General features: G+C 43.1%; 2 protein-coding genes across 3 annotated transcripts in view; one reads left to right on the forward strand and one right to left on the reverse strand.

Annotated features, from left to right (window-relative positions):
• The window catches only part of aox5 (aldehyde oxidase 5), a 30,898-nt gene extending 25,256 nt beyond the window's left edge, over positions 1 to 5,642 (forward strand). For both annotated transcript variants that reach the window (XM_046323246.1, XM_046323244.1), the window contains 15 exons: positions 7 to 226; positions 322 to 446; positions 687 to 820; positions 1,541 to 1,628; positions 1,731 to 1,817; positions 2,016 to 2,207; positions 2,324 to 2,554; positions 3,046 to 3,270; positions 3,484 to 3,558; positions 3,665 to 3,717; positions 3,895 to 4,009; positions 4,185 to 4,250; positions 4,386 to 4,574; positions 4,789 to 4,956; positions 5,186 to 5,642. In XM_046323246.1, coding sequence (XP_046179202.1) covers positions 7 to 226; positions 322 to 446; positions 687 to 820; positions 1,541 to 1,628; positions 1,731 to 1,817; positions 2,016 to 2,207; positions 2,324 to 2,554; positions 3,046 to 3,270; positions 3,484 to 3,558; positions 3,665 to 3,717; positions 3,895 to 4,009; positions 4,185 to 4,250; positions 4,386 to 4,574; positions 4,789 to 4,956; positions 5,186 to 5,236 — 2,019 coding nt within the window. In that variant the 3' untranslated portion in view covers positions 5,237 to 5,642. The remainder of the gene's footprint in view (positions 1 to 6; positions 227 to 321; positions 447 to 686; positions 821 to 1,540; positions 1,629 to 1,730; positions 1,818 to 2,015; positions 2,208 to 2,323; positions 2,555 to 3,045; positions 3,271 to 3,483; positions 3,559 to 3,664; positions 3,718 to 3,894; positions 4,010 to 4,184; positions 4,251 to 4,385; positions 4,575 to 4,788; positions 4,957 to 5,185) is intronic.
• Positions 5,643 to 5,692: 50 nt separating this feature from the next.
• LOC124010598 (aldehyde oxidase-like) lies at positions 5,693 to 12,964 on the reverse strand. Its single transcript, XM_046323249.1, has 11 exons — positions 11,808 to 12,964; positions 11,032 to 11,119; positions 10,841 to 10,927; positions 9,328 to 9,519; positions 8,048 to 8,147; positions 7,777 to 7,906; positions 7,540 to 7,614; positions 7,043 to 7,126; positions 6,638 to 6,886; positions 6,313 to 6,480; positions 5,693 to 6,046 (listed from the first exon to the last, which is right to left on the reverse strand). Exons 6-11 carry the CDS (start codon positions 7,798 to 7,800, stop codon positions 6,011 to 6,013), a joined length of 636 nt encoding a protein of 211 aa, XP_046179205.1. The 5' UTR covers positions 7,801 to 7,906; positions 8,048 to 8,147; positions 9,328 to 9,519; positions 10,841 to 10,927; positions 11,032 to 11,119; positions 11,808 to 12,964; the 3' UTR covers positions 5,693 to 6,010.
• Positions 12,965 to 25,633: the final 12,669 nt, after the last annotated feature.

Genomic DNA, 25,633 nt, shown 5'->3' on the forward strand with positions numbered 1-25,633 from the left:
GTGCAGGTGTCTTGTGTGGGGCAGATCATTGGGGCTGTGGTAGCAGAGAGCAGAGAGCAGGCCAGGAGAGCAGCTCAAATGGTAAAGGTCACCTACCAGGATCTACTTCCTGTCTTCTTCACAATAGAAGAGGCCATCCAGCATCAGTCCTTCTTTGACCCAAAGAGGAAGCTGGAGAGAGGAGACGTGGACAAAGCCTTTGAGACAGTGGATCAGATTCTGGAGGGTAAAACGCAATGGTTTACATCTGTGCATCTCCTTCTTCTAATGCAAGTTCATGTCATCAAATGTCTTGATGATATGTGATTGTGTTGTGAGCAGATGAGATCTACTTGGGAGGTCAGGAGCATTTCTACATGGAGACTCAGGGCCTTATTGCAGTGCCCAAAGGAGAGAATGGAGAACTGGAACTGTTTGTGGCCAGCCAGCATTCAGCATACACTCAGGTTAGTTTATTTGTGTCTATCTATGTTTTAGTTTTCTCCTCTGTTATGTTGCTACATACATTATATATTGGACTATTGTTAACCCTTTCCCGCCAATCAGAATCTTTGATTTTTGACACACGACAACCATCAGTCCCCCAATGCTGGTTGATTGATATGATCAGAAAAAAAGTATTCCAATCGAAAGGTTATTCCAATTTGTTACTTGAATGTCCTTTTGTTTTGTCCCTGCAACCCCAGGAAGTGGTAGGAATCACTCTGGGCATCGACTCCAACAAGATCACATGTCACGTGAGGAGGTTGGGGGGAGCGTTCGGTGGCAAAGTCATGAAGATTGCCTCCCTCTCTGCTATCACTGCCACAGCTGCAGTCAAGTAAGAGCTTTCAACAGAGTGTTGATAACACACATTAGTGGAATATAATACATTTAATAATACCTTGAATACATATAATACCTTGAATAGATATAGTACATTGAATACATACAGTATAATACCTTGAATACATATAATACATTGAATAATACCTTGAATACATGTAATACCTTGAATACATGTAATACCTTGAATACATGTAATACCTTGAATACATATAGTACATTGAGTACATACAGTATAATACCTTGAATACATGTAATACCTTGAATACATGTAATAACTTGAATACATGTAATACCTTGAATACATATAATACCTTGAATACATGTAATACATATAATACCTTGAATACATGTAATACCTTGAATACATGTAATACCTTGAATACATGTAATACCTTGAATACATGTAATACCTTGAATACATGTAATACATATAATACCTTGAATACATGTAATACATTGAATACATGTAATACATTGAATACATGTAATACCTTGAATACATCTAATACCTGGAATACATGTAATACATATAATACCTTGAATACATGTAATACCTTGAATACATGTAATACCTTGAATACATGTAATACCTTGAATACATGTAATACATTGAATACATGTAATACCTTGAATACATGTAATACATATAATACCTTGAATACATATAATAACTTGAATACTTAGAGTAAATATGCCTATGTTTTCATTGTAGGACAGGGCGACCAGTACGCTGTGTCCTGGAACGTGGAGATGACATGCTGATCACCAGTGGCAGACACCCCTTCCTAGGAAAATACAAGGTATTGTAGAGTAGCCCTCTCAGATGAGCATCATCAACAACAACTGTGTGATCAGGGGAATTTTTACCTCAGCATTTCTAACGACCCGTTTTTTTTTCTCAGGTGGGATACAACAACGATGGAACCATCATGGCAGCGGACATCACCTACTACAGTAACGGGGGGTGCACCCTGAATGAATCATTAGCTGTAAGCTTGTTAAGAACTTTGAATTCAATACTGTGTATGACTCAATGGTTATCTGCGATTGTCCAATATATTGCCTGATATCAGTTGAAAAGTCCTCGACAACAGGGACTGAGGATTCTCACCACGTTTAAAAATGGACAGCAGAAACACCCTAGCATAAGACACATTATCATTTCCCTGTACTGTGCTGTGATTCAGATCATGGAGAAAGCCCTGCTTCACATGGACAATGGCTACAAGATCCCTAACCTGCGTGGGCGTGGCTTGGTGTGTAAGACCTACCTGCCCTCCTACACAGCGTTCCGAGGCTTCGGAGGACCCCAGGGACTCATGGTGATGGAGAGCGTGCTGCACGAGGTGGCTGTCAAATGTGGCCTCCCTCCACAGAAGGTTAATGAGAGGTTCTGGAGGATTCAGGGTCATGTTTAGTTAGTTAATTACCCACCTTTTATCCATCCATTCAATCTTCCTACTGATGATGAATGTGGCCTGGTGTGTCTCTGCAGGTGAGGGAGATCAACATGTACCGGGAGGAGGAGTGCTATACCCACCACAAGCAGCTCTTCTCCCCCCGCGACATGCTCCGTTGCTGGGACGAGTGTCTAGACAAGGCTGGGTACCACGATCGCCTCCAGGCCATCCAGCAGTTCAACACCTCCAACCGCTGGAAGAAGAGGGGCATCTCTGCTGTGCCTATGAAGTTTGGCGTCGGCTTCTCCAAAGGCTTCTTCAACCAGGTGAGGATGAAGAACTCCCTTTAAACACGTGTTCAATTTAGAATGCCCCATGTTCATTTTTCCACTGTGCTAGGAAGATGCTGTGACAAAGGACATTGTTGACTGAAAGGTTAGCTATTTTAACACTGTAACTTGTGTCTGGTTCGGGTGTTCAGATACTTATTTGCATAGCTGTAAGCACTTGTAAGTTACTGTGGAGAAATATATTTTTACATTTAAATGTAACCTTTACTTAAACTAGGCAAGTCAGTTAAGTACCAATTCTTATTTACGATGACGGCCAATTGTGCGCTGCCCTATGGGACTCCCAATGACGGCCGGTTGTGATACAGCCTGGATTCGAACCAGGGTGTCTGTAGTGACGCCTCTAGCACTGAGATGCAATACCTTCGACCACTGCGCCACTCAGGAGCACACAGTATAAACTGTGTTCATCCCCATCGAGACACAATATAACAGTTGTTCATTATCTGGTTCCAACTCTGCTCAAGGGTGCAGCTCTGGTGAACATCTACAAAGATGGCTCGGTGTTGGTGGCACACGGAGGCACAGAGATGGGCCAGGGAATCAACACAAAAGCCCTCCAGATTGCCAGTCGTATCCTGAAGGTGCCCATGTCCTCAATCCACATCAAGGAGACCTGTACGGGCAACGTTCCCAATGCTGCACCCTCAGCAGCCTCCTTTGGCACGGACGCAGTGGGCATGGCAGTTAAGGTATTTCAACGAAGCCTGGCCTCCGATCTGTTTGTGTTGTCACGCCAACTGCCCTGGACAATGACCATAGGAGTTGGCAAGACTACACAAACAGATCTGGGACCAGGCTAGCTCCAATGTTCTGTTATCACAGGCTTCTCATAGGCTTATAAAGACATATGGTATAGATGTGTTTATTGTACTGTTACCAAATGTTACTGTGTATGATTTTAGGATGCTTGTGAGAAACTGATGCGGCGCTTGAAGCCATTCATGGAAAATCATCCCAAATATACATGGCAACAATGGGTAATCAACCAACATCCACCAGGCTATAATAAAGCCAACATAATGATGTTATTGTGTCTATCTCCATAATGGTACAGCATGCAACGACTTGTGTTCTTTCCCACAGATTTTTGAGGCTTATTGCCAGAAGGTCAGCTTATCTGCAACTGGCTTCTTCATGTACGTACCCTGTCAATACTGTAGACTGTAGCGTGTAATGAAGCGACGCGGCGTCTCACTCACCGACTGTTTATAAGACCGTGATAACTGCAATGGCGCGATTTACGGCGCCCATATTGGGAACGTCTCGGTCACAAGTAGGCTATCCTAATGCGGTCACCGTATGGGTATTTCCAGGGGACCTCACACGGATATGGACTGGGAGAACAGCGAGGGTCCAGCCTACTATTACTTCACCTTTGGGGCCTGCTGCTCAGAAGTGGAGATTGACTGTCTCACTGGAGATCACAAAGTACAGTAGTATTACCCTTGGTCTAAATCAGGGAAATGTTCATTAACACTACTTCATACGGTACCTGCAGGCACATCCCCTAGAACTTGCAATGAGCGTGTATGAGCCTCTGTTTTATATGTTATGCCTTAAGGGCGTCATTGGCTTTATACAATTAGCTGTGTGTTCGTTGCAGAATCTCAGAACAGATATTGTGATGGATGTCGGGAGGAGCCTCAACCCAGCTCTAGATATAGGACAGGTACAGTACTGTCTAACACCCACAGGTCCAGTGGCTCTATATTTCTACAGTATTATGGATCAATATAGGACACCGTCGGTAGCATACATTCCAATATGACTTGAGACAAAGTTAACATGGTGCTATATATTCCAGATCGAGGGCGGCTTCGTCCAGGGCATAGGTCTGTACACCATAGAGGAGCTGCAGTTCTCTCTCGAGGGGGTTCTGATGACCAGGGGTCCGTCCCAGTACAAGATTCCTGCCCTCTGTGACGTCCCTCCTCAGTTTAATGTCCACCTGCTGGCCAACGCACAGAACCCACATGCCATCTACAGGTCCAAGGCGAGTCAAACGACATGACATCACGCGACACATCCATAAAGGCATCAATTAGGCCTAAATACAGAGCATTTTTTTGGACTGAACAATTTGCACCATGCCAAATTGTCAAGTTCCAAGTTTATTTGTCGTATCAAACATGATAAAATGCTTTCACTCAAGGTTCCTGAGGATTCACTTCCTAAGTGGTAATTGATGGTCGGCCATGTTGTTACAGGGTATAGGTGAGCCTCCAGTGTTCTTGGCCAGCACCATCTTCTTTGCTATAAAGGAGGCAGTTGCTGCAGCCCGTAGAGAGAGGGGTCTAGGGGACAGCTTCCCTCTTAGTTCCCCTGCTACTGCGGAGAGGATACGCATGGCCTGTGAGGACCAGTTCACTGAGATGGTAATATTTCTTCATATCAAAAGGACTGTTTTTCCAGAGGACACAGATCAAGCCTAGTTCCAGACTAAAAAGTTGTTTGATGAAAATGCTCCATTGAAAGTGCTTTTTTAGTTCAGGACTAGGCTTATTCTGAGTCCACTAACTGGCCCATGTCTACCGTTTTGGTCTCACCAATACCCTTTCTCCAACAACATTCGTTTAACGTCATTATACATATTTTTTCCTCAAGGCTCCATCTCCAAAGAAAGGAACATTCAAACCATGGAGTATCAACATATGAGCCAACTGAATATGACTTGGCGGCCTCGTCAGACCTGGACTTGGCTCCAACTATTAATCATTCACCTCATCGTAATGTATTGCTCGGTGTTGGTGGGTTGCTTTTGCAGATTGTGTGCTTTCTGGATGACTTGGAAATGTGTCTAGAGTATGTGCTTGACGCTGTCGCTTGAAATTTCACTTTTGTCCGAGGGTAAGATAAATACACCATCTGGTGTTGGGTCGTGTATGTTTTGGGCTGTTTGTTAAAACTTGAACAACCTGCATCTGTGACCTACAGCCAAGTGCAGTCGACATACAGAACTCAGATGAACCTAAAAATGAGAACTGAACTTTGAGCGTTGGTTTAATTCTGTGCCCTAAAGCCTTCTGATGTCTAACTGACTAATAAAGGATGCATTTTTGAAGCATGTATTTTCGTATATTCAAGTTGAGACACATGCAATTTATTGAAAGTGAAATAAGGCATACATGACATTGGACGGATTCACAGGGTGGACACACAATTGGACAACCCTACCTTTTACATCCAATTTTATTTGAGACAAACTTGTTTTTTTTTAAGCAAAGTATAGGTTGACAGCAAAAGTGTAGGCTTATTCTGTAATTTGATATTTAAAGTAGTGCAGTCAGTGTTATTTATCCTTATTCAGCTAAATATAGAATTACTATTTTAGTAACATTTTATGATTAGGTATTATTCCTTATGGCAGTGATCAATACCTCATTGATTGACAAATGATAATGTTATTTTAATTCAGGGAATATTCAAAAGCTATGGTTGGAATGATCCTGGTTTGCTGGCTGGAATCTGGAAAAGAACAATAGTTGACATTACTTACAGTAGTAAGTTGGATTTCAAACAGTCAAGGCTCCCATGTGAAATAAGATACAGTACATTGAACTGGTGACCTCCCGGTTCCATTTCCCTCCCTACCCCTTCTCCTTGTCTCTAACTCTTTTATGGAAGCAGTATGAAAACTCCTTATTCAAATTGGCAAATATTGATGGGTTAGGGTCAAGTATTATGGGTTGGGGTAGGGAGCGAATTGAGACCGGCTGGTGGTATCGCCTTACCTTCTGAGTAAAGGGGGTGTTACAGGCCAGACAGGTCCTCTCTGGGGTAGCAGGGCTGTCCAGGGTAAAGGGCCCCACTATACCAGCCTCTACCCGGGCTGCTGCCACCGCCTCTTTAATGGCGAAGATCACAGTTCTACCCAGGAACTGCACTGGCTTTCCGATGCCCTGTAGAGAAGAAGATTTACTTTACCGCCAATTGAACTCGACAGAACAATCTTTACGGACTACTGTAGACACCAAAGGTCTTGGTTAGACTTGGTTAAAGGCTATAACTAGTTTGACTATAGTTTTTCCTGGTCCCACACACACACACACCTCTCACCTTAGATGAGTAGATGGCATGTGGGTTGTCAGAGCCTGAAAGCAGGTAGACGTTGAACTGCAGTGGTATGTCACAGACAGCGGGGATCTTGTACTGGGACGGGCCACGTGTATACAACACCCCCGAGGGAGAGAACTTCAGCTCCTCCATGGTGTACAGACCCAAACCCTGCATGCCCTCAATCTGGCCAATGTCTACAGATGGGTTGATGCTCCTTCCAATATCCATAACAATGTCTGTCTTCACAGTCTAGAAATGGGCAGAAGAAAACGTCAAATTATGCATATTTAATAGTATGAAATGGTAAATACTGTATGTCCATCTGACTAGTACTGAAGATAAAAGGTAAAGTGTGTAACAATAGTAAATACATGCAAGAGATACTGGTTGTGTAAGTGAGGTTACCCAGTAGTCTCCAGTGAGACAGTCGACCTCCACCTCACTGCAGCGGGCACCGTAGGTGTAGTAGGCACACGGCTGACCCTCCTGCTTCTCCCAGTCCAACATTAACATCAGCAGTTTATGTTGTTAGAAATACACACAATGCTATCTACTGTAAATATATACATTAAAGATTTGTGTATCTTCCACATTCGGTAATAGTAGCCATATGTTACACATAGGCCCTACAGTCCTAAAAGTCAATGGTTTTGTATCTGCAATAGTGAAATAAAAGACAGTATGTAAGGCTTCTATAAACTCATATGTGTAATGTCTGCATGGAAATCTCTGAGGTATCCAGTAGCTGACAGACTGATCTTTTGGATGAATGCTTAGTTCACCTATTTTTCAGAACACAAACAGGTCATTTAGGACCATGTCGATATTCATGAACTGATTTATATCCCTCTGTTCTACTTAAATACATTTTGTCATGGGAAGTGGACATCAATAGGAAATACCCAGGTCTGCCATGTGCCTTCTGGGTTCAGTTTCCTGACAGGTTCCAGTCTTTGGAACAAGGTCTCACAGGCATCCTTAGGGACGAAACGAAAAATGAAAAAAAAAAAACATACCGGTTGAATATGACTGAATGATTGGTTGAATATCCATACTAACAGGCCAACAGGAAAATATCCACATCAGCACCAACTGATCTGGGATCAGGCTAGCTGGGGAGATCCCAGGCAATACTGTACCTTCACAGGCCATGCCATTGGCATCCTTGCCAAAGGAGGCGGCGGAGGGGCAGGTGTTGGGCACAGCACTGGTGTTGGTCTCTGTGATGTGGATGAGAGAGGCGGGGATGTGCAGCTCTGTACTCGCCACCTGGAGGTATTGATGAATTAATTGAATGTAAAAAGTACCTACAGCCAAGTAGAAGCGATACACGTTTATGGAATAGTTACATAGTTAGTACAGAATGTGTACTACAATCATTATTTCACTGCAACTAGTCAAGCATTGTACCTTCCTGTTGCATTTTAGGGTGTATTCCCTGGCCCATCTCTGTTCCACCATGACTGACTACAACAGAACCATCCTTGTAGATGTGTACCAGAGATGCAGCCTGTCTCACAGACACACAGAAAATATAAAACCTTTATTTTATTGATTAATTATGTACAGTTGAAGTCGAAAGTTTACATACACTTAGATTGGAGTCATTAAAACTCGTTTTTCAACCACACACACACATTTCTTGTTAACAAACTATAGTTTTGGCAAGTCGGTTAGGACATCTACTTTGTGCATGACACAAGTCATTTTTCCAACAATTGTTAAGACAGATTATTTCACTGTATCACATTTCCAGTGGGTCAGAAGTTTACATACACTAAGTTGACATAACCTGAAAGGCCACTCAGCAAGGAAAAAGCCACTGCTCCAAAACCAGCATAAAAAAGCCAGACTACGGTTTGCAACTGCACATGGGGACAAAGATCGTACTTTTTGGAAAAATGTCCTCTGATCGGAAGAAACGTCCAAAATGTCCTCTGATAGAACTGTTTGGCCATGATGACCATTGTTATGTTTGGAGGAAAAAGGGGGAGGCTTGTAAGCCTATGAACACCATCCCAACTGTGAAGCACGGGGGTGGCAGCATTCATGTTGTGAGGGTGCTTTGCTGCAGGAGGGACTGGTGCACTTCACAAAATAGATGGCATCATGTCGATATAACATCTCAAGACATCAGTCAGAAAGTTCAAGCTTGGTCACAAATGGGTCTTCCAAATGGACAATGACACCAAGCATACTTCCAAAGTTGTGTCAAAATGGCTTAAGGACAACCAAGTCAAGGTATTAGAGTGGCCATCACAAAGCCCTGACCTCAATCCTATAGAAAATGTGTGGGCAGAACTGAAAAAGCGTGTGCGAGCAAGAAGGCCTACAAACCCGACTCAGTTACACCAGCTCTGCCAGGAGGAATGGGCCAAAATTCACCCAACTTATTGTGGGAAGCTTGTGGAAGGATACCCAAAACATTTGACCTAAGTTAAACAATTTAAAGGCCATGCTACCAAATACTAAATGAGCGTATGTAAACTTCTGACCCACTGGGAATGTGATGAAAGAAATAAAAGCTGAAATAAATCATTCTCTCTGCTATTATTTTGACATTTCAAATTATTTTAATAAAGTGGTGATCCTAACTGACCTAAGACAGGGCATTTTTACTGATTTGACAGTGCAAAGGCAAAGCTAACCTGGTTAGCGATGCCATACTTAATGAGAATGCGATGCCATACTTAATGGGTATCGTGGCCATGCCTCTCTTCTTCCAGCGGTTCTGCTGGTTAAACCTGGCGATGGATTTCCGTCTGCTGCAGTAGTCAGACTTGTCCCTACATTCGTCCCCAGCAACGCAGGAGGTTCTTAGGATCAAACTCAAACTTGTAATGTGTCAGGGACACCTCCTTGTACATGTTTATCTCACGAATCTGCTCAAGAAGGAGAAAATATTTAAGGAGAACTGTGTTATAAAGTGTGTAATAAAGTGTATACAGTACTTTATGAAATCTCACGGATCTGCTCAAGAAGGAGAAAATATTTAAGGAGAACTGTGTTATAAAGTGTGTAATAAAGTGTATACAGTACTTTATGAAATCTCATGGATCTGCTCAAGAAGGAGAAAATATTTAAGGAGAACTGTGTTATAAAGTGTGTAATAAAGTGTATACAGTACTTTACGAAATCTCACGGATCTGCTCAAGAAGGAGAAAATATTTAAGGAGAACTGTGTTATAAAGTGTGTAATAAAGTGTATACAGTACTTTATGAAATCTCATGGATCTGCTCAAGAAGGAGAAAATATTTAAGGAGAACTGTGTTATAAAGTGTGTAATAAAGTGTATACAGTACTTTACGAAATCTCACGGATCTGCTCAAGAAGGAGAAAATATTTAAGGAGAACTGTGTTATAAAGTGTGTAATAAAGTGTATACAGTACTTTATGAAATCTGTAAGGTATTTATAGCACATTGATTTTATAGCATATTCAGCTATTCATCCATCTTAATAATCTCCGACATCATCCGTTTTTGAATAGGCTTAATTTAAGTATGTCTGTCATGAGACTACCCACTTTGAGAGATTTTTGTTAATATCAATTAGATTCCTCAATATAAGGCACTGGTACCACCCATTCTATTATCATATAAATATAATTAACTAGATCCTATTCATATGGCTTTCCTCCCTGTCCCCATTATCCTCCCTGACCCCTAACCTCTTCAGCATTGCAGCCCAACTTCATGGCCACGTAATGTTTGTTTTTTTACCTTTATTTAACTAGTCAAGTCAGTTAAGAACAAATTCTTATTTTCAATGACGGCCTAGGAACAGTGGGTTAACTGCCATGTTCAGGGGCAGAATGACATATTTTTACCTTGTCAGCTGGGGGATTCGATCTTGCAACCTTTCTGTTACTGGTCCAACGCTCTAACCACTAGACTACCTGCCGTGTCATTGATCATGTTCTCAGTGACCAGCATGCTATGGAGCACGCTGAAGGCTCGGAACACCGTGTTGGGGGGCAGGTTGGTTTTACACACCACCGAGCGACCGCGAAGGTTGGGCATGTTGTACGCATAGTCCAAGTGAAGGAGAATCTTCTCTATTACATGGAGAAAGGGAGGGGGCAAAGAGCTCAGACACTGCCTATGACAAGCATAGAGACAGCGTCTGGAAATAGATTTCAAGGATGACTTGGGACTTGGGGTTAAGAATTGAATGGTGAAAGGCAGAGGAAGAGTGACTCACCAACAAAGACTCATCTGCAGTGTTTCCAGAGTTGGCATAATATTGTAGGTCAGCAGCCATTAGCCTCCCATCGTTCATAAAGCCCACCTGGAGACATTAACACATTATCAGTCAAATCTACAGTACCACTTAGAGATCCCTCAAATGCTCTGACAGTCAGTCACATCACAAAGCCATAAGAGGGGGAGCACCTGGTGTTTGCCCAGGACAGGTTGGCGGGCCCCAGTGATCAGTATTTCCTCTCCTCTCTCCCGAACACAACGCACGGCCCGACCAGTCCTGGGTCGAGAGATCAGAACAGGCCGGGATTCAAACAAACACGTCAATGATGGTTTGGATTCACACAGTACCATTGCATTTGGGTTAAATATGTAATATATCATTAGATCAAGTCATACACTGGGGCAGAAAGAAGGACTGTTTCTCAATAGCCTTCTCAACAGTTAACACTAGGCCTAATTGGACAAATTGTGTGACTGCTTATGCATAACCCAATTTCTAAATTGCACTTTGTGTATTCTATTGTTCTAACCCTAAACAGTAAGTTTTGAACCAGAATGAGTTCCAAATGTTTTTAGTTTTTAATAAAGGGGGACTAGGACGAGAATATAACATTTCCCCCAGTCGAATTAGAGTTGATGATAACGCACAGACCGCCATAACCTACAGAACTTGACAATAAAATGCAGTATTAAGCCATAGAATGCCTTGATTGGCCAGTGAGTGGCCAAGCCCTCTTCACACCTACAACTTGTTTATTCATCGTGCCACCACTAGCTATTGCGCTCACAATTCCGGCTGTGAAAATAGCACTAATATTTCTGACACCCTCCAACCTATAGCGCTAGTGCTTAGATCTACCATTTCTTTAGGTTTGTTAAAATAGAGAACAGTATGTTACCAACTAAAACAGTTGTTTGTGAGGAAACCTATCCATGAATCCTTTACAATGTTCCCCAGGACTTACAGGATGTTAGAGTGTGGTCTGGTGCTGGTGACCAGGACCAGGTGGAGCTCTTTGTCCGTCTTGGGGATGTCATCACGGTAAACAGCCTCTCCAGTAGCCTGGCAGAAGGCTGCGCGGTGCATGATAGGCCGACCTACTGGGTCAGGCACCGTCAAGGAATATAATAGTATATGCCACTTAGCAGACATTTTTTTTTATCCAATGTGATTTAAAGTACAGCGAGTGATCGATGGATACATTTTCAGTATGTGATCAATGCAGAAATTAAACCTACAACGTTACCAACTGAGGAGACACTCTGCTTAGGCTAGACAATCTATCAGTATCCATTTTTCCACAAACCAATGATTTTAACGGATTTATTATGCAGCCAATCCTAATCAAAGGAAAGTGCACACTCACAGTGACATGCCATGGAACTCTCTGATAGGCCATAACATTATTGTCACACCTCAAACTCTGGACCTGCTTGGGGGAGGGAGGACAAAAAACACTTACAAAATCAGAGCTTCACTCTAGGCTAACCATAAAGTGTGGATTTCTATAAGCTACTGACTGCACATTCAGTTGGCTATAGGCTACACAACATCTATCTGTTTTTCTTTAGGATAAATATTCATCAGAATATAATCATAATTACTCAAATAAATGGTACACTATATCATTAATATCAATGTAAATAGTTCATTTAATTTATGTGCCTCACGTCTGATCTATATTTTTGTCAGCAAGGAAAGCATACACCCCTCTCCTCTCTGGGTCTGCATTGTTTTCAGTTTTTCGGTCATTCTTAGAGAGCAGGCCTGAGGCCTACATCCAGTATATTTGGTACAAACACAGACGACGGGAAGTAATCATTGGTCAACAATAACATTAGCAGACAGTTTTGTAGAGGAACGGTAGGTAGTAGGCTAAAGTTAGGCAAAGTGCTACAACTTAAACCAACGTACAGCTAATGCACAACACAATAATACAGTCAATTATTTACCTTTTTACCGTTGACATAGAAACACAAGCATTCGGTTTCTTTATTCTCACTCATTTTCCTTTCATTTGCGCATTAAAGTCCAGTGTTGACTGTTTCTGCAACAACTCAATAATCATCCAGTGACCTCACGCGCTTCCTTAACGAAAGCAAATTCAGCTGCGTTCCTGACGTTTTGTAGAACTCTTCACCTAGTAGTTGATCTACAACAGTCCTCTAAACCAGTTGATAATTACTGATTTTAAATCAATACTATAGTCAGAGGAGAGAGTACATTTGGGGTGCATAGCCTACTGTAACTTGACTCCACCTCCCAATGTTAATGTTGTGTAACAACTGCACTCTTAATTCAATCAACACTAACCGATACAGTGCCGATAAAGGATTAATACATTTCGATGAATGACAACATCTTGGTATCGTATCGTGCCCTAAATGGAAAAATAACCTATTAAATGTCATTTTGTTTGTATAACTTTGACCAAATAGAATGAAACTGCACTTCTAACCAGAGGGTGGCACTATAACCTTACCTACCTAAATCCTCTCAACAAAATCATTGCCAATCACTTGTTAGGAGAGCACATTGATTGATATAGAAAGCTTACATTTATAATATACAACAATTGCCCTTTGAGCAATTTTCTTTCTGAGACCGTGCCAAATCATAATGTGATGAGCAGTAAAATAAGTAGAATAAATCATTTCCAATATCGTGACGTTGTTTGTGGAGTGTTGTTTTGATTTCACAGATATGTAACTGATGTCAAATGGCTAGCTAGTCAGCGGTGGTGCGAGCTAATAGCATTTCAATCTGTGACGTTGAAGTAGTTGTTCCCCTCGTAACGCGGTGGGTAACGGTGCTTCGAGGGTGGCAGTTGTTGATGTGTGCAGAGGGTCCCTGGTTCGAGGAGAGGGATGGAAGCTATACTGTTACAGATACATGGTTAAGGTTAAATGTGTTCTGCCCATGTGCACTAAATTCCACACTCCCAGAAGAAAACTGATAGACATCGTTTTTGGGTGTTGGCAGGTCACCTTGTTCTCGATGTCTCTCTCTCTCTCTCTCTCTCTCTCTCTCTCTCTCTCTCTCTCTCTCTCTCTCTCTCTCTCTCTCTCTCTCTCTCTCTCTCTCTCTCTCTCTCTGTGTCTCTCTCTCTCTCTCTCTCTCTCTCTCTCTCTCTCTCTCTCTCTCTGTGTCTCTTCAGCAGCACATTGTCTCCCAGTCAGACAGGCTGACCTAGACTGTGCTTCCTGTCTGTGGGCTGTTGTTCCGTTGCCAGGTCCCTCTCTTCTCTGCTGCTCTGTAGGACAGGTCTGTCCCAGGGGACTGAGAATGAGGAATGCACTGAGAGCACTTTCACAAGAAAATTGTGTCTAACAATTCTGTATGACAAGACACAAAAAAAAAGTTTTAATGAATGAATCTATTCATTTGTTAAAGTGACCCCATCGAGTTCGTGACTTCGTGTACCAGGTGTTGCTATAGATAAGCCCCAAACCATACATACAATTAGCATGTCAGCTGAAAATGAGCTTCTTCTAGGTTATTTGTGTGAATAGGGAGAGAGAAAAATGTTATGGTAAGCTAGGTACCACATCAATGTTCTATTCCTTTTTTCCCCTAAGGGGTTCACATTGATATTATTCCTTTAATCTGATACTGGGTGTACCCTACCTAAAACAACATCAGTGTACATACAGTACAGACTCGTTTCTGTTTTCGGTTACTCAGCTAGGAGATCTGAGCGATTTCAGCCGTGCTGCTGTGTCCAATGTGGTGTCTTACATGCTGTTTCAACAGTCAACTTTGAAGATAGGATCAGGACTGCAGAGCACAGTTACATAATGCTCCGACGACGACGAGAGCACAGTCAGACGGATTTACGTTCTCAGCTTTGTTTCCAATTCAGTCTGACTTCACCGAGGGGTTGAGTGGAGAACACGACTCTGAATTTGACTTGAAAAACCTCTTTCCTTCATTTCTTTCCCTCACTTAAGAAGCAAAACCTCTCAGGAATCCAGACTGGGGAATTTAACCCAGTGGTGTTACTACTCAGCCAAACTCCGTAATTGAAATGAAGGGGAAACATGATTTAAATGAAGGGGAGACTTACATCAAAATAGCCCTTAAATCAATGTTAAGTGGTGAAGGACAGGGCAGACACTTTTGGGTGCTGAGTGAGAAGTGGTGGTGGGCCACCACCATGGATGCCCAGTGGGACTAGGCTTAATGTTTATGCATGAGCCCCAGACTGCAACTGGCTCCCTGCTGGCCCCCTGCTGGGGAATGATCATGGGCAGAGTGCCTCCTGGAGCGCTCATCACAGTGCTGCTAATGTATGGTGCTGTAAGGCTGCGGAAGGCTTCTCTCCTCTGTGATGACTGGGATTAGCCTAGCACACATAGGCATACTGGGATTAGCCTAGCATACATGGGCATACTGGGATTAGCCTAGCATACATGGGCATACTGGGATTAGCCTAGCACACATAGGCATACTGGGATTAGCCTAGCACACATGGGCATATTGAGATTAGTAGTCGACTGCTCATGTTGTGTCTCGCCCACTGTGTCCGTTGTGTCTCTCTCAACCCCAGTTCAAACATCTACTTTTCTAACTGAAAAACTATATATACAGTTTCTCTCAGGCTGGCAGTGTTGTTCAAGTGTATGGCATAGCGTAACAAGGTCCCTGTATTGTAGGCATGCCCCTATGGGCCAGTGTCACTGAAACGTTACAATCTATCACCCTGGCATAGTTGTTTCCTCCTTCCATTAGCCCATCACTCCTTCCAAATCCCATCTGCTTCCCATTCCACCACATATTTATGTATGCATGGTCTTAGCTTCTCTCCCAGGGTGAAACAGCTGCAAATCCAACAAGACACAGATCTGGGCTGCGTTCAGTACGCAAACACTTAGTGGAACGTTCAAATAAAATGAAACAGTGTTGTACTGAATGACCAGTTGAAAAACTGGGAGGTGTTGTGTTGGGTTGGGTTGGGCTGGGTAGGGGGTTCAAAATTCACTGCTGCCCGTTAAATACATCACTCATTGTTTCAAGCCACACCCGCCTCACCCACCAAATGGAGCAAATGTACCTCAAAGTCTGTTCAAGAAAGTGCATGAGTGTTTTGGGGAACCGTGTCATTCAGTACAAATTGTTACGCAATGTAGCAAACATTCAATCAAACTGAAGGCACCTCAGATCTGCATTACTTACTAATTAAAGCTCTTGCATTTGGCTAGCTAGAGAGCATTCCCTTCCCCGCCCTCACTCAAATCTAACTTATAAATCTTCAGCTGAGGCGAAGGCTGTTAGAATTAACTTTTTTTTCAAAGCGTGCAAACAGTGAGGCAAAACAGAGGCTTCAGTCGTGGCATTTACAATCGCAGAGTCTTTGCGCAGTACTCAACTACTCGCTCTCTCTTGCCCTTTCTCTCAAACTGTCCCTCATATTCTCAGTTATGAAGTCTAGGATTCAAGGCTGCAAACAAGGCTGATTTATTGAGTCAGAAAGGGAATGAAGATACTGTAAAGTGAGAGAAAGTAGCAAGAGGCAAAACGGTCACTGCCAGGGACCATTTGTAATTAATTTAGCTCAGAGGAGAATAGCTTAATGGCAGCAGCCAGCCAGTGTATAAGCATGTTAAATAATAACTGAAGTGCCCTGAGGATGTGCACTGTACACAGTGTAATCTGACATGCAGGCAAGAGACCGCTTACACAGTCTGAGATAGAGAAGAGAAGAGAAGAGAAGAGAAGAGAAGAGAAAGAGCGAGAGAGAGCGAGAGAGAGGATGGATACCAGTACCAGTGCTTTAAAGACCCTGATCAGACAAGACAGAGAAGGAGAGCGAGTGGTAAATATTTCTTAATCACAGGCTTTTTTCTAGATTTATTCAAAGAGTTCAGAGTTTATGATGTAAAAATAAGAAGAAAGCCTGCATGGGCATTGGGGATATTGGCATGGATATTTCTTTGAAGATTTAATATACTATGAACAGATCAAAACTACAAAGAAACTCCATAAACCTGGCAGTCCAGAGTATCTGGTAGAACCTAGCTGCTATAGGTGTACATACAGTGTTGGTTCCATGTGAGACCACATTTGATATACAGTATTTATACCAAATGTCACATTGACAATCTGTTCGTGGAACATGTTTGGAATGTGCAAAGTCGTCAACAGTTCTTGCGGATACTTTTTGTGTACCGAAGGAGTGCCTATCATACTGCTACATACTGTAGTTCTACTCTGAGCTACGGCTCTTGTTCTACCTGCCCAACCCAAGCATTTGGTCTCGAGAAGTAACATCTCACCTTGGGAAAGTCTGGAAGCTACATGATCAGAGGGTGAAGTGAATAACAGGGGGGACCAGTAGCAAAGCCCATTAGACCTATAGGATCAGAGTGATCTAGTCCAGACTTTGCCCTCAGGCTTTCCCAGTTCTCAGGTCCTTCTCATGGGCCGTCCCATGAGTGTTGCTGTTTGATGTAGGACTGCAGGTGTTTGCACAGCCTGGTCCTGTGAGCTGTGGGTAGGGCTGGCCTGCAGGGTCTGAGTGGCTCCAGCTGCAGTAGGTACAGTAGCTATCCAGGGTCATGTTCATTAGGGCACGTTGAAAACGAAAACAAGCGTTTCTTATTGAACAAGTTCACATAGTACCTCACCGTTTCAGTCGGTTTTGATGCCTAATGAATGCACTCCAACTCTCCATCATCTCAGAGTTACAGCCCAAACTTTCTGTTTACACATATTAAAGGGGCTTTGGATGGAGGCTTTAAGGCTCAGCCGCATCAGACATGGTCAAGACAGGGCAGCACTGAAAGCTACTTGGCTGGTTGGTTAGTTGGTTTTGATAAACACTTCTGTGATTGTGGAACACGAACCACCATCCCCATTCTTCATTGTGCAGTGCTCCATCCATCCAGAGAGGTAATGCTTAATGATAATAGTTCACGGGGGTATGGGGTACTGTCTCGTCTCACACTACTAGAGTCAGTCACTATTTCATCTCTCTCTCAAAGCCTCTCTCCAACCCCTCTGGGACTCGTGTTGAGTGTGAGTGCACCCAGATCTAGACACACTGCCCTCTGAATTACTGTCCTCTGCTGTACAATTTCATCTGGGGAAATTCAGCAGTGTTGAGGCTTCAGGCTTGTAGGATGTAAATGACATGCTTTCACCCCTCCACAGCAACATGGTGTCGTTAATAAGCCGCTGAGAGGGAAGCTTTAGCGAAAATGTTGGCATCACGATAACAGACGATAACACGTTCAAGTCTTTCATTTACATAAAGCTCAGCCCTGATGTCAGACGCTAGTCGACTACATTCAAGATACGGTACTTTGCTTTGTTTACTTAACATAGCTCTGTTATCTCTCAGTTTTTTTTTTTTACACAATTGTGCCCTTCAGACAGAAAAGGGAATTGGCCAAAGAAATTTTTAGGGCATTGTGTTGTTGTGATTGCATGCCAGACATGGAATTTTACACATACCTTAACATCTTGTCTGGGAATGAAAATCCACAAGCAATAATGGCGAGAGTGATATTAAAAGTACCTAAGACACCATCTGTTAAATGACAACCACCGTGAAATAAAGGAAGCATTGAATCTATGTAGATTGGAAAGGGTGAATAAATAGAAGCTCCCGTGTGCTCACTTGTTTCACGTCACTCAATGGAATGATCAGCATTAGGATGAAGGGGACCAACAGAAAAGACAGACAGAACATTGAGGATTATAAAAAAAAGCTTATAGGCCTACTACCCGAAGACCACATTGCACCCGTATGCAAACATATACACTCTGGATCTGCAGTCAATCCGTTATTATTGGATCACACCTCTCTGCATATGGTGAGTTTATGGTGGTTGCTGTGGTTACACCCCCTTCCCGGTTCCCTTACCTCAGCCCTCAGAGCTGGTTGCTGTAATAGTATCATTCCCACTGTGTTGGTGTGCAGGGGAAGCATATCCCAGACTCCTCTCTGCCTACGTAAAGGCATTTGGTGGCGGCAAACAGGGGTGTGTTTGTGTGTGCCTGTGCGTGCCTGTGCGTGTGTGTGTGTAGTCTAACCCAGGGGGCTCATTCATTTTCTGAAGGGATGCCAGTCTCTCTCATTATCCTGCAGCGCTCTGCCTTCCGAATACCTGTAATTGAATTTACCTTTGGGCAGCAAAGCCCAGCAGCTGTTGTTTATCTGACGCTGTAGATCCCCCGTTTACATTTACTTACGGCTCGGCATGTTCCTGCAGAGAGGTGGGCGTGCTGCACCCTCAGGGACCTTCTACTGCTGTGTGTGTGTGTGTGTGTGTGTGTGTGTGTGTGTGTGTGTGTGTGTGTGTGTGTGTGTGTGTGTGTGTGTGTGTGTGTGTGTGTGTGTGTGTGTGTGTGTGTGTGTGTGTGTGTGTGTGTGTGTGTGTGTGTGTGTGTGTGTGTGTGTGTGTGTGTGTGTATTCTCTTCCAATCCACTTGTCTTCGATTTCAATGATGTAAAAGGATCACGGGCCTCCCTCCCGACTTCCACATTTCTCATGTTTCTGTGTCGTCTTATGAACGGCTGCCCTTTTTTGAGCGACTATTACATTCCATCCCTGCAAATCGGATTTCCGTTCCGCATACGTCTGCATGCAAAGCTCCTCATTATTCATCCCTGGCCTTCCTTTAGTGTCACATCAGAAATAATTGACAAAGACAGGAAGCGATAGAGGGAGAGAAACAGACTACCACCTACGCAGCAGTGGTCATAAACACATCTTTAAGCTCTTCCTGTTGATGGATTTCTTTTCTCCCTTTCATGTGAGAGAGGAGGATAGAGATGCATCTACAGTATAGCATACAATCAGGTCCATAAATATTTGGACATTGACCAAGTTATTATTATTTTAGCTGTCTACCACAGCATTTGCAAGGACAACATATTGAAATTAGGCCATGAGAAAGTGCAGACTTTCAGCGTTCCTTTGAGGGTATTTGCATCCAAATTGGGTGAATGGTGTAGAAATTACAGCACTTTGTATATGTGCCCACCCCCCCCCTTTTTAAGGGACCAAAATGAATTGGCCAATTGGCTGCTCAGCTGTTCCATGGCCAGGTGTGTGTTATTCCCTCATTAGTTCATTTACAAGTAAGCAGATTAAAGGTCTAGAGTTGGCTTCAAGTGTGGCATTTGCATTTGGAATCTGTTGCTGTTAACCCTCAATATGAAGTCCAAAGAGCTGTCGCTGCCAGTGACGCAAGCCGTCATTAAACTCAAAACAAACTCATCAGAGAGATAGCAAAAACATTACATTTGGGTACATTCTTATAAAGAAAGAACGCGCTGGTGAACCCAGGAACACCAAAAAGCCCGTGAGACCACGGAAAACAACTGAGGTGAATGATGAAAGGAAAAAAAAAACCTTTACAACAGTTGTCCAGATCAAGAACACCCAGGAGGTAGGCATATCTGTATCAAAGACAACATTTTTTTATTTCACCTTTATTTAATTAACCAGATAGGCTAGTTGAGAACAAGTTCTCATTTACAACTGCGACCTGGCCAAGATAAAGCAAAGCAAGAGAAGACTTCACCAGAGTAAATACAGAGGGTTTACCACAAGATGTAAGCCATTGGTAAGCCTCAAAAACAGGAAGTTCAGATTAGAGTTAGCCAAAAAAACATCTTTAAAAAAGCTTGTACAGTTCTGGAACAACATCCTATGGACAGATGAGTATGGAGAAGGGGAGGAACTGCTCATGATCCGAAGCACACCACCTCCTCTGTGAAACATGGTGGAGGTAGGGTTATGGCGTGGTCATGTAAAAAAGTATTGGGTTACTTTCGCAGTATGCTTCGGGTCATTGTCACAACAGAATTCATCTGCTGCCGATGGAACTGGTTCCTTTGGATCTATTGATGCTGTGACTGCTGACAAGAGCAGCAGGATGAATTCTGAAGTGTTAACGGCTATATTATCTGCTCAGATTTGAATGGCGCTTCACAGTGCAGGTGGACAATGACCCAAAGCATACTGCGAAAGTAACCCAATATTTTTTTAAGGCAAATGAGTGGAATGTTCTGCAATGGCCAAGTCATTCACCTGACCTGAATCCAATTGAGCATTTCATTTCACTTGCTGAAGGCAAAACTGAATGCAAAATGCCCCAACAACATGCAGGAACTGAAGACAGCTGCAGTAAAGGCCTGGCAGAGCATCACCAGGGAAGAACACAGAATCTGGTGATGTCTATGGGTTCCATACATCAGGCAGTCAAGGATTTCCAACCAAATATTAAAACTCACAATTTTATGATTGTTAGTTTGTCCAATTACTTTTGAGCCCTTAAAAATTGGGGGACTTGTGTATAACAATGGGTGTAATTCCTACAGGGTTCATACAATAATTTTTAAATTAAAGATGAAAGTCTACACTTTCAAGCACATCTTGATTGTTTCCTTTCAAATCCATTGTGGTAGCGCACAGAGCCAAAATGATGCAAATTGTGTCACTGTCCAAGCAGTGGATGGGCAAGACAAAGTTCCTTTGAACCGGGTATGGTGGTAGGTGCACCAGTTTGAGTGTGTCAACAACTGCAACGCTACTGGGTTTTTCATGCTCAACAGTTTCCCAGTGTGTTTCATGACTTGTCCACCACCCAAAGGACATCCAGTCAACTTGGAACAACTGTGGGAAGCAATGCGGTCAACATGGGCCAGCATCCCTGTGGAATGCTTTTGACACTTTGTGAAGTCCCATGCCCCCACGGATTCAGGTTGATCAGAGGGCAAAAGGGGGTGCAACTCTTGATTGAGGAACGAACTGCTCTCATTATGTAAAATAATATACAGTGCCTTGCGAAAGTATTCGGCCCCCTTGAACTTTGTGACCTTTTGCCACATTTCAGGCTTCAAACATAAAGATATAAAACTGTATTTCTTTGTGAAGAATCAACAACAAGTGAGACACAATCATGAAGTGGAACAACATTTATTGGATATTTCAAACTTTTTTAACAAATCAAAAACTGAAGAATTGGGCGTACTTTCGCAAGGCACTGTATATTTAAAAAGATTGACTTAAGCTCAACAATCATCCCTGCTGTTGACAGGGAGCCAAGGGGGTAGCTCTGCTCTGCGCTCACATCTCACATTCCTGCCAAATGACGAGTTAATGCTGAGACTGAGAGGGGGAATTGTATTGACACCTTCCTCCTCTCCTTGCAAAGTCTGATCCTCCTGCCTCTAAACATGATATCTGTAAGAAGAGAAAAGAGAGGTTAATAATTCTGAGTCACTTGCCCCCGTGTTCGGTCACGAAGGTAGATGTCACACCAGCCTTCGCTTTGGCTCCCCAGCCTGTCCAGCTCAGGCGTTCGGCGTCGTCGGCCTTATAGCTGCTGCCGCACCCTTCACTCATCAACCCCGGACTTGTCTCGTCATCATTACACACACACCTCGTTCCAATCCCCACTCTATTTATACACTCCCTCTGTCATTTGTCGGTCATTGTAAATGTTGCTGTAATCAACACGAGGGAGACAGAGAGCTGGTTTCTAGCACAGTGCGCAGCAGGTGTTTAATTAATGAAAGGGACCATGGGAGGAGGCAGGTAGCTGGGTCCAGGGGCAGGCAGAAGGTCATACACGGTAGGTCCAAAAATGGCAAAAGTACAGGCAGGGAATAGGCAAAGGGCGTCGTGAGTGAGGCAGGCAAAAACTATCATACATGGGAGGAGAGAAGGATGGGTAAAAAAACAGAGCTCTGAAAAAGTGTGTCTCAAAACAAACAATACCTTACAGTGATGGGGTACATGTCATGCAGGTGAAAGAGGACCCAAAAGCGACTTGGCGAAAACAGAGTCTTTAATCCAGTAAAGTAAATACAAACAAAAAACACAACTTTCACTCGAAATGACGAGGACAAACTGGAGACTCGATCTTGAACAGCAGGTGAACAGCAGGTTGCCTCGGGAAGGCACTTGAACCAGACAGACTCAGACACCTGCTCACCACGCAGTATCTGAGGAAAACACGACACGACAGGGCGATACACAAACACAGCACGGTGAATTCTAGACAAGGAACCGACAGGACAGGAACGGAACACAAAGGAAGAAATAGGGACTCTAATCAGGGGAAAGGATCGGGAACAGGTGTGGGAAGACTAAATGATTGATTAGGGGAATAGGAACAGCTGGGAGCAGGAACGGAACGATAGAGAGAAGAGAGAGCGAGAGAGTGAGAGAGGGAGGGGGAGAGAGAGGGATAGAAAGAGGGAAAGAACCTAATAAGACCAGCAGAGGGAAACGAATAGAATGGGAAGCACAGGGACAAGACAAGATAATAAATGACAAAACATGACAGTACAAGGAACTGAACTAAATAATGTGGGATGATGACATGCAGGTGTGTGAACAGGTGATTAGAATTCCGGTGATTGAGATCTGGAGAGTGAGCTGGAAATTGGGCTGCGTTCCGGGGATCTAAGTGTTTGGGAGTTGCTTGTTGGACGTAGACGTTACAGTTGCTTGTTTTCCCGAGAGGAATCTCTCCTACTATTTCCTGAGTACTTTATTATTTTGCACTTTGGGTTTCGTCCCACTTATATATAATATATATATATATATATATATATATATATATATATATATAGTGCTTTAATAAACTCAGTAGTTCTAAACCAACTGCCTCTTGCCTACTCCTGACTACACTTGTGACAGTAGAGAGCTTTATGGTGGCATGGATCTAGGTCTAGGATATGAACTTTCATGTCCGGGGACGTTCTGAGAGCAAGCTTTCCTCCGTCCCATTCCATTTACAATGCACTCACCCAACAGCTGACCTAAACCTAGAGGAACGAACTACTCTATTATTATGTAAAAAAATATATTAAAAAATAAATAAAAAATAAAAAATGAATCATGATTAACATTCCTTAGTATGTGCAGAACCAAAACAGCTCAAAACACTGTATTGTCTAAACTAGGAAGAGTTGAACGCTTAAACACCTGAGGGATAACTACCTCAAGGGTCAGATCCTTGCAATACTGCAAAATGTCTGCGGTGGATAGAGTGAAACAACTGGTGGGGTATACACCAAAGCAGGATCAATGAATGAGCCAGCTAACTAAATATTCTGAAATAACTTTATTTTTTAGAAAGATAAGCTTGAAATGGGCATGGTCTAATTGACTCAACAACCCCCCCCCATAAAAAAAAACATATCTACATGTACCTTTCTTAATGAACCAGAAAATCTATAGTTATTCCTGATTATTCCTCATTGATCCTGCTTTGTAGTATACCCCTTTGATGAAGTGCAAAGCCCAGTAAACCACTGTAGGATTCTGAGTATCTCTTTTACCCATGCAGTAACCTCCAAAACCTCCTCTTTTGGAGGTTACAGAACAGCCAGTGCTTTCATCAGGCTCCACCTGGAGTGTGTGTGTGTGTGTGTGTGTGTGTGTGTGTGTGTGTGTGTGTGTGTGTGTGTGTGTGTGTGTGTGTGTGTGTGTGTGTGTGTGTGTGTGTGTGTGTGTGTGTGTGTGTGTGTGTGTGTGTGTGTGTGTGTGTGTGTGTGTGTGTGTGTGTGTGTGTGTGTGTGTGTGTGTGTGTGTGTGGTGGGATTGGTCTATCCTACTGTTGACAGGGAGCCAAGGGGGTAGCTCTGCTCTGCGCTCACATCTCACATTCCTGCCAAATGACTAGTTAATACTGGGAGCACTGAGACAGAGAGGGGGCATTGTACTGACGCCTTCCTGCTCTCCTTGCAAAGTCTGATCCACCTGCCTCTAAACGTGATATCTGTAAGAGGAGAAAAAGAGAGCTTCATTCTGAGTCACTTGCCACTGTGTTCTGTCATAATGGGCAGAAGGCTTTTGCAAGTTCAGCTGCATTCTAATGGCATGGATCTAGGATATGAACTTTCATGTCCGGAGACGTTCTGAGAGAAAGCTTTCCTCTGGCCCATTCCATTTACAATACGCTCACCCAACTGCTGACCTAGACAGATATTGGAGACCATTTGAACCATATATCTTGTACACAAAAGCAATTATGATACACTACTACTGTCTTCTGTAACTCATCAAGCATAAAACAAACTAGGAGGTTTGAGAAAAATCTACCCAATCCCAAACAATCATCTGATCAATCATACACTCATGACGTGACAGGGCTCTTGTGGGGGAAGGTAAAAGGTGAAATACCTTATTTAACTCATCCTGGCCTTTACAGAATGGGGCCTGAAATGACTTAGTAATGCATGTGTTGTGAGTAAGATTGATGGCATCTTGTGAAGGAGAGTTATGAGACACTCCTCTCTCCTTAGGACTCGTACTGCATTCACTCCCATATGCAGCAAGATTGATGGGTGAATTTGAAAGATCAGAAAGTGCTATGCATATCACGATACAACATGTACAGTATGCACAAAATTAGTGTCTTGAGGCAGCCTGGCATCAGTTTGAGTCAGATTCATGAATGTAGCCTTATGCTATTAGACCTTGGTGCTGCTGATACTGTATAAATGTAGTGGCAACATGGGAAAATGATAACCTGAACTGGCACTAACCAGCGAATACCTAGATGTCAGAGAATAACAGCTGAAGAGGAGGACTGAGTCCCAAATGGCACCCGATTCCCGGCACCCTATTCCCTATATAGTGCACCACTTTTGTCCAGAGCCCAATGGGGCATGGTCGCACTATATAGGGAATAGGGTGTCATTTGGTACTCAAACGAGGTCTCTCTTGTTTCCTTTTTCTGTAAACGGCAGATCCTGCAGAACTAAAACCTCTAACCTGCACCAGTCACATAGAGCTAACGGGGCCATACTACAAAACAATT

This window comes from Oncorhynchus gorbuscha, linkage group LG23 (genome assembly GCF_021184085.1).
Source record: "Oncorhynchus gorbuscha isolate QuinsamMale2020 ecotype Even-year linkage group LG23, OgorEven_v1.0, whole genome shotgun sequence".
NCBI classification, from domain to species: domain Eukaryota; kingdom Metazoa; phylum Chordata; class Actinopteri; order Salmoniformes; family Salmonidae; genus Oncorhynchus; species Oncorhynchus gorbuscha.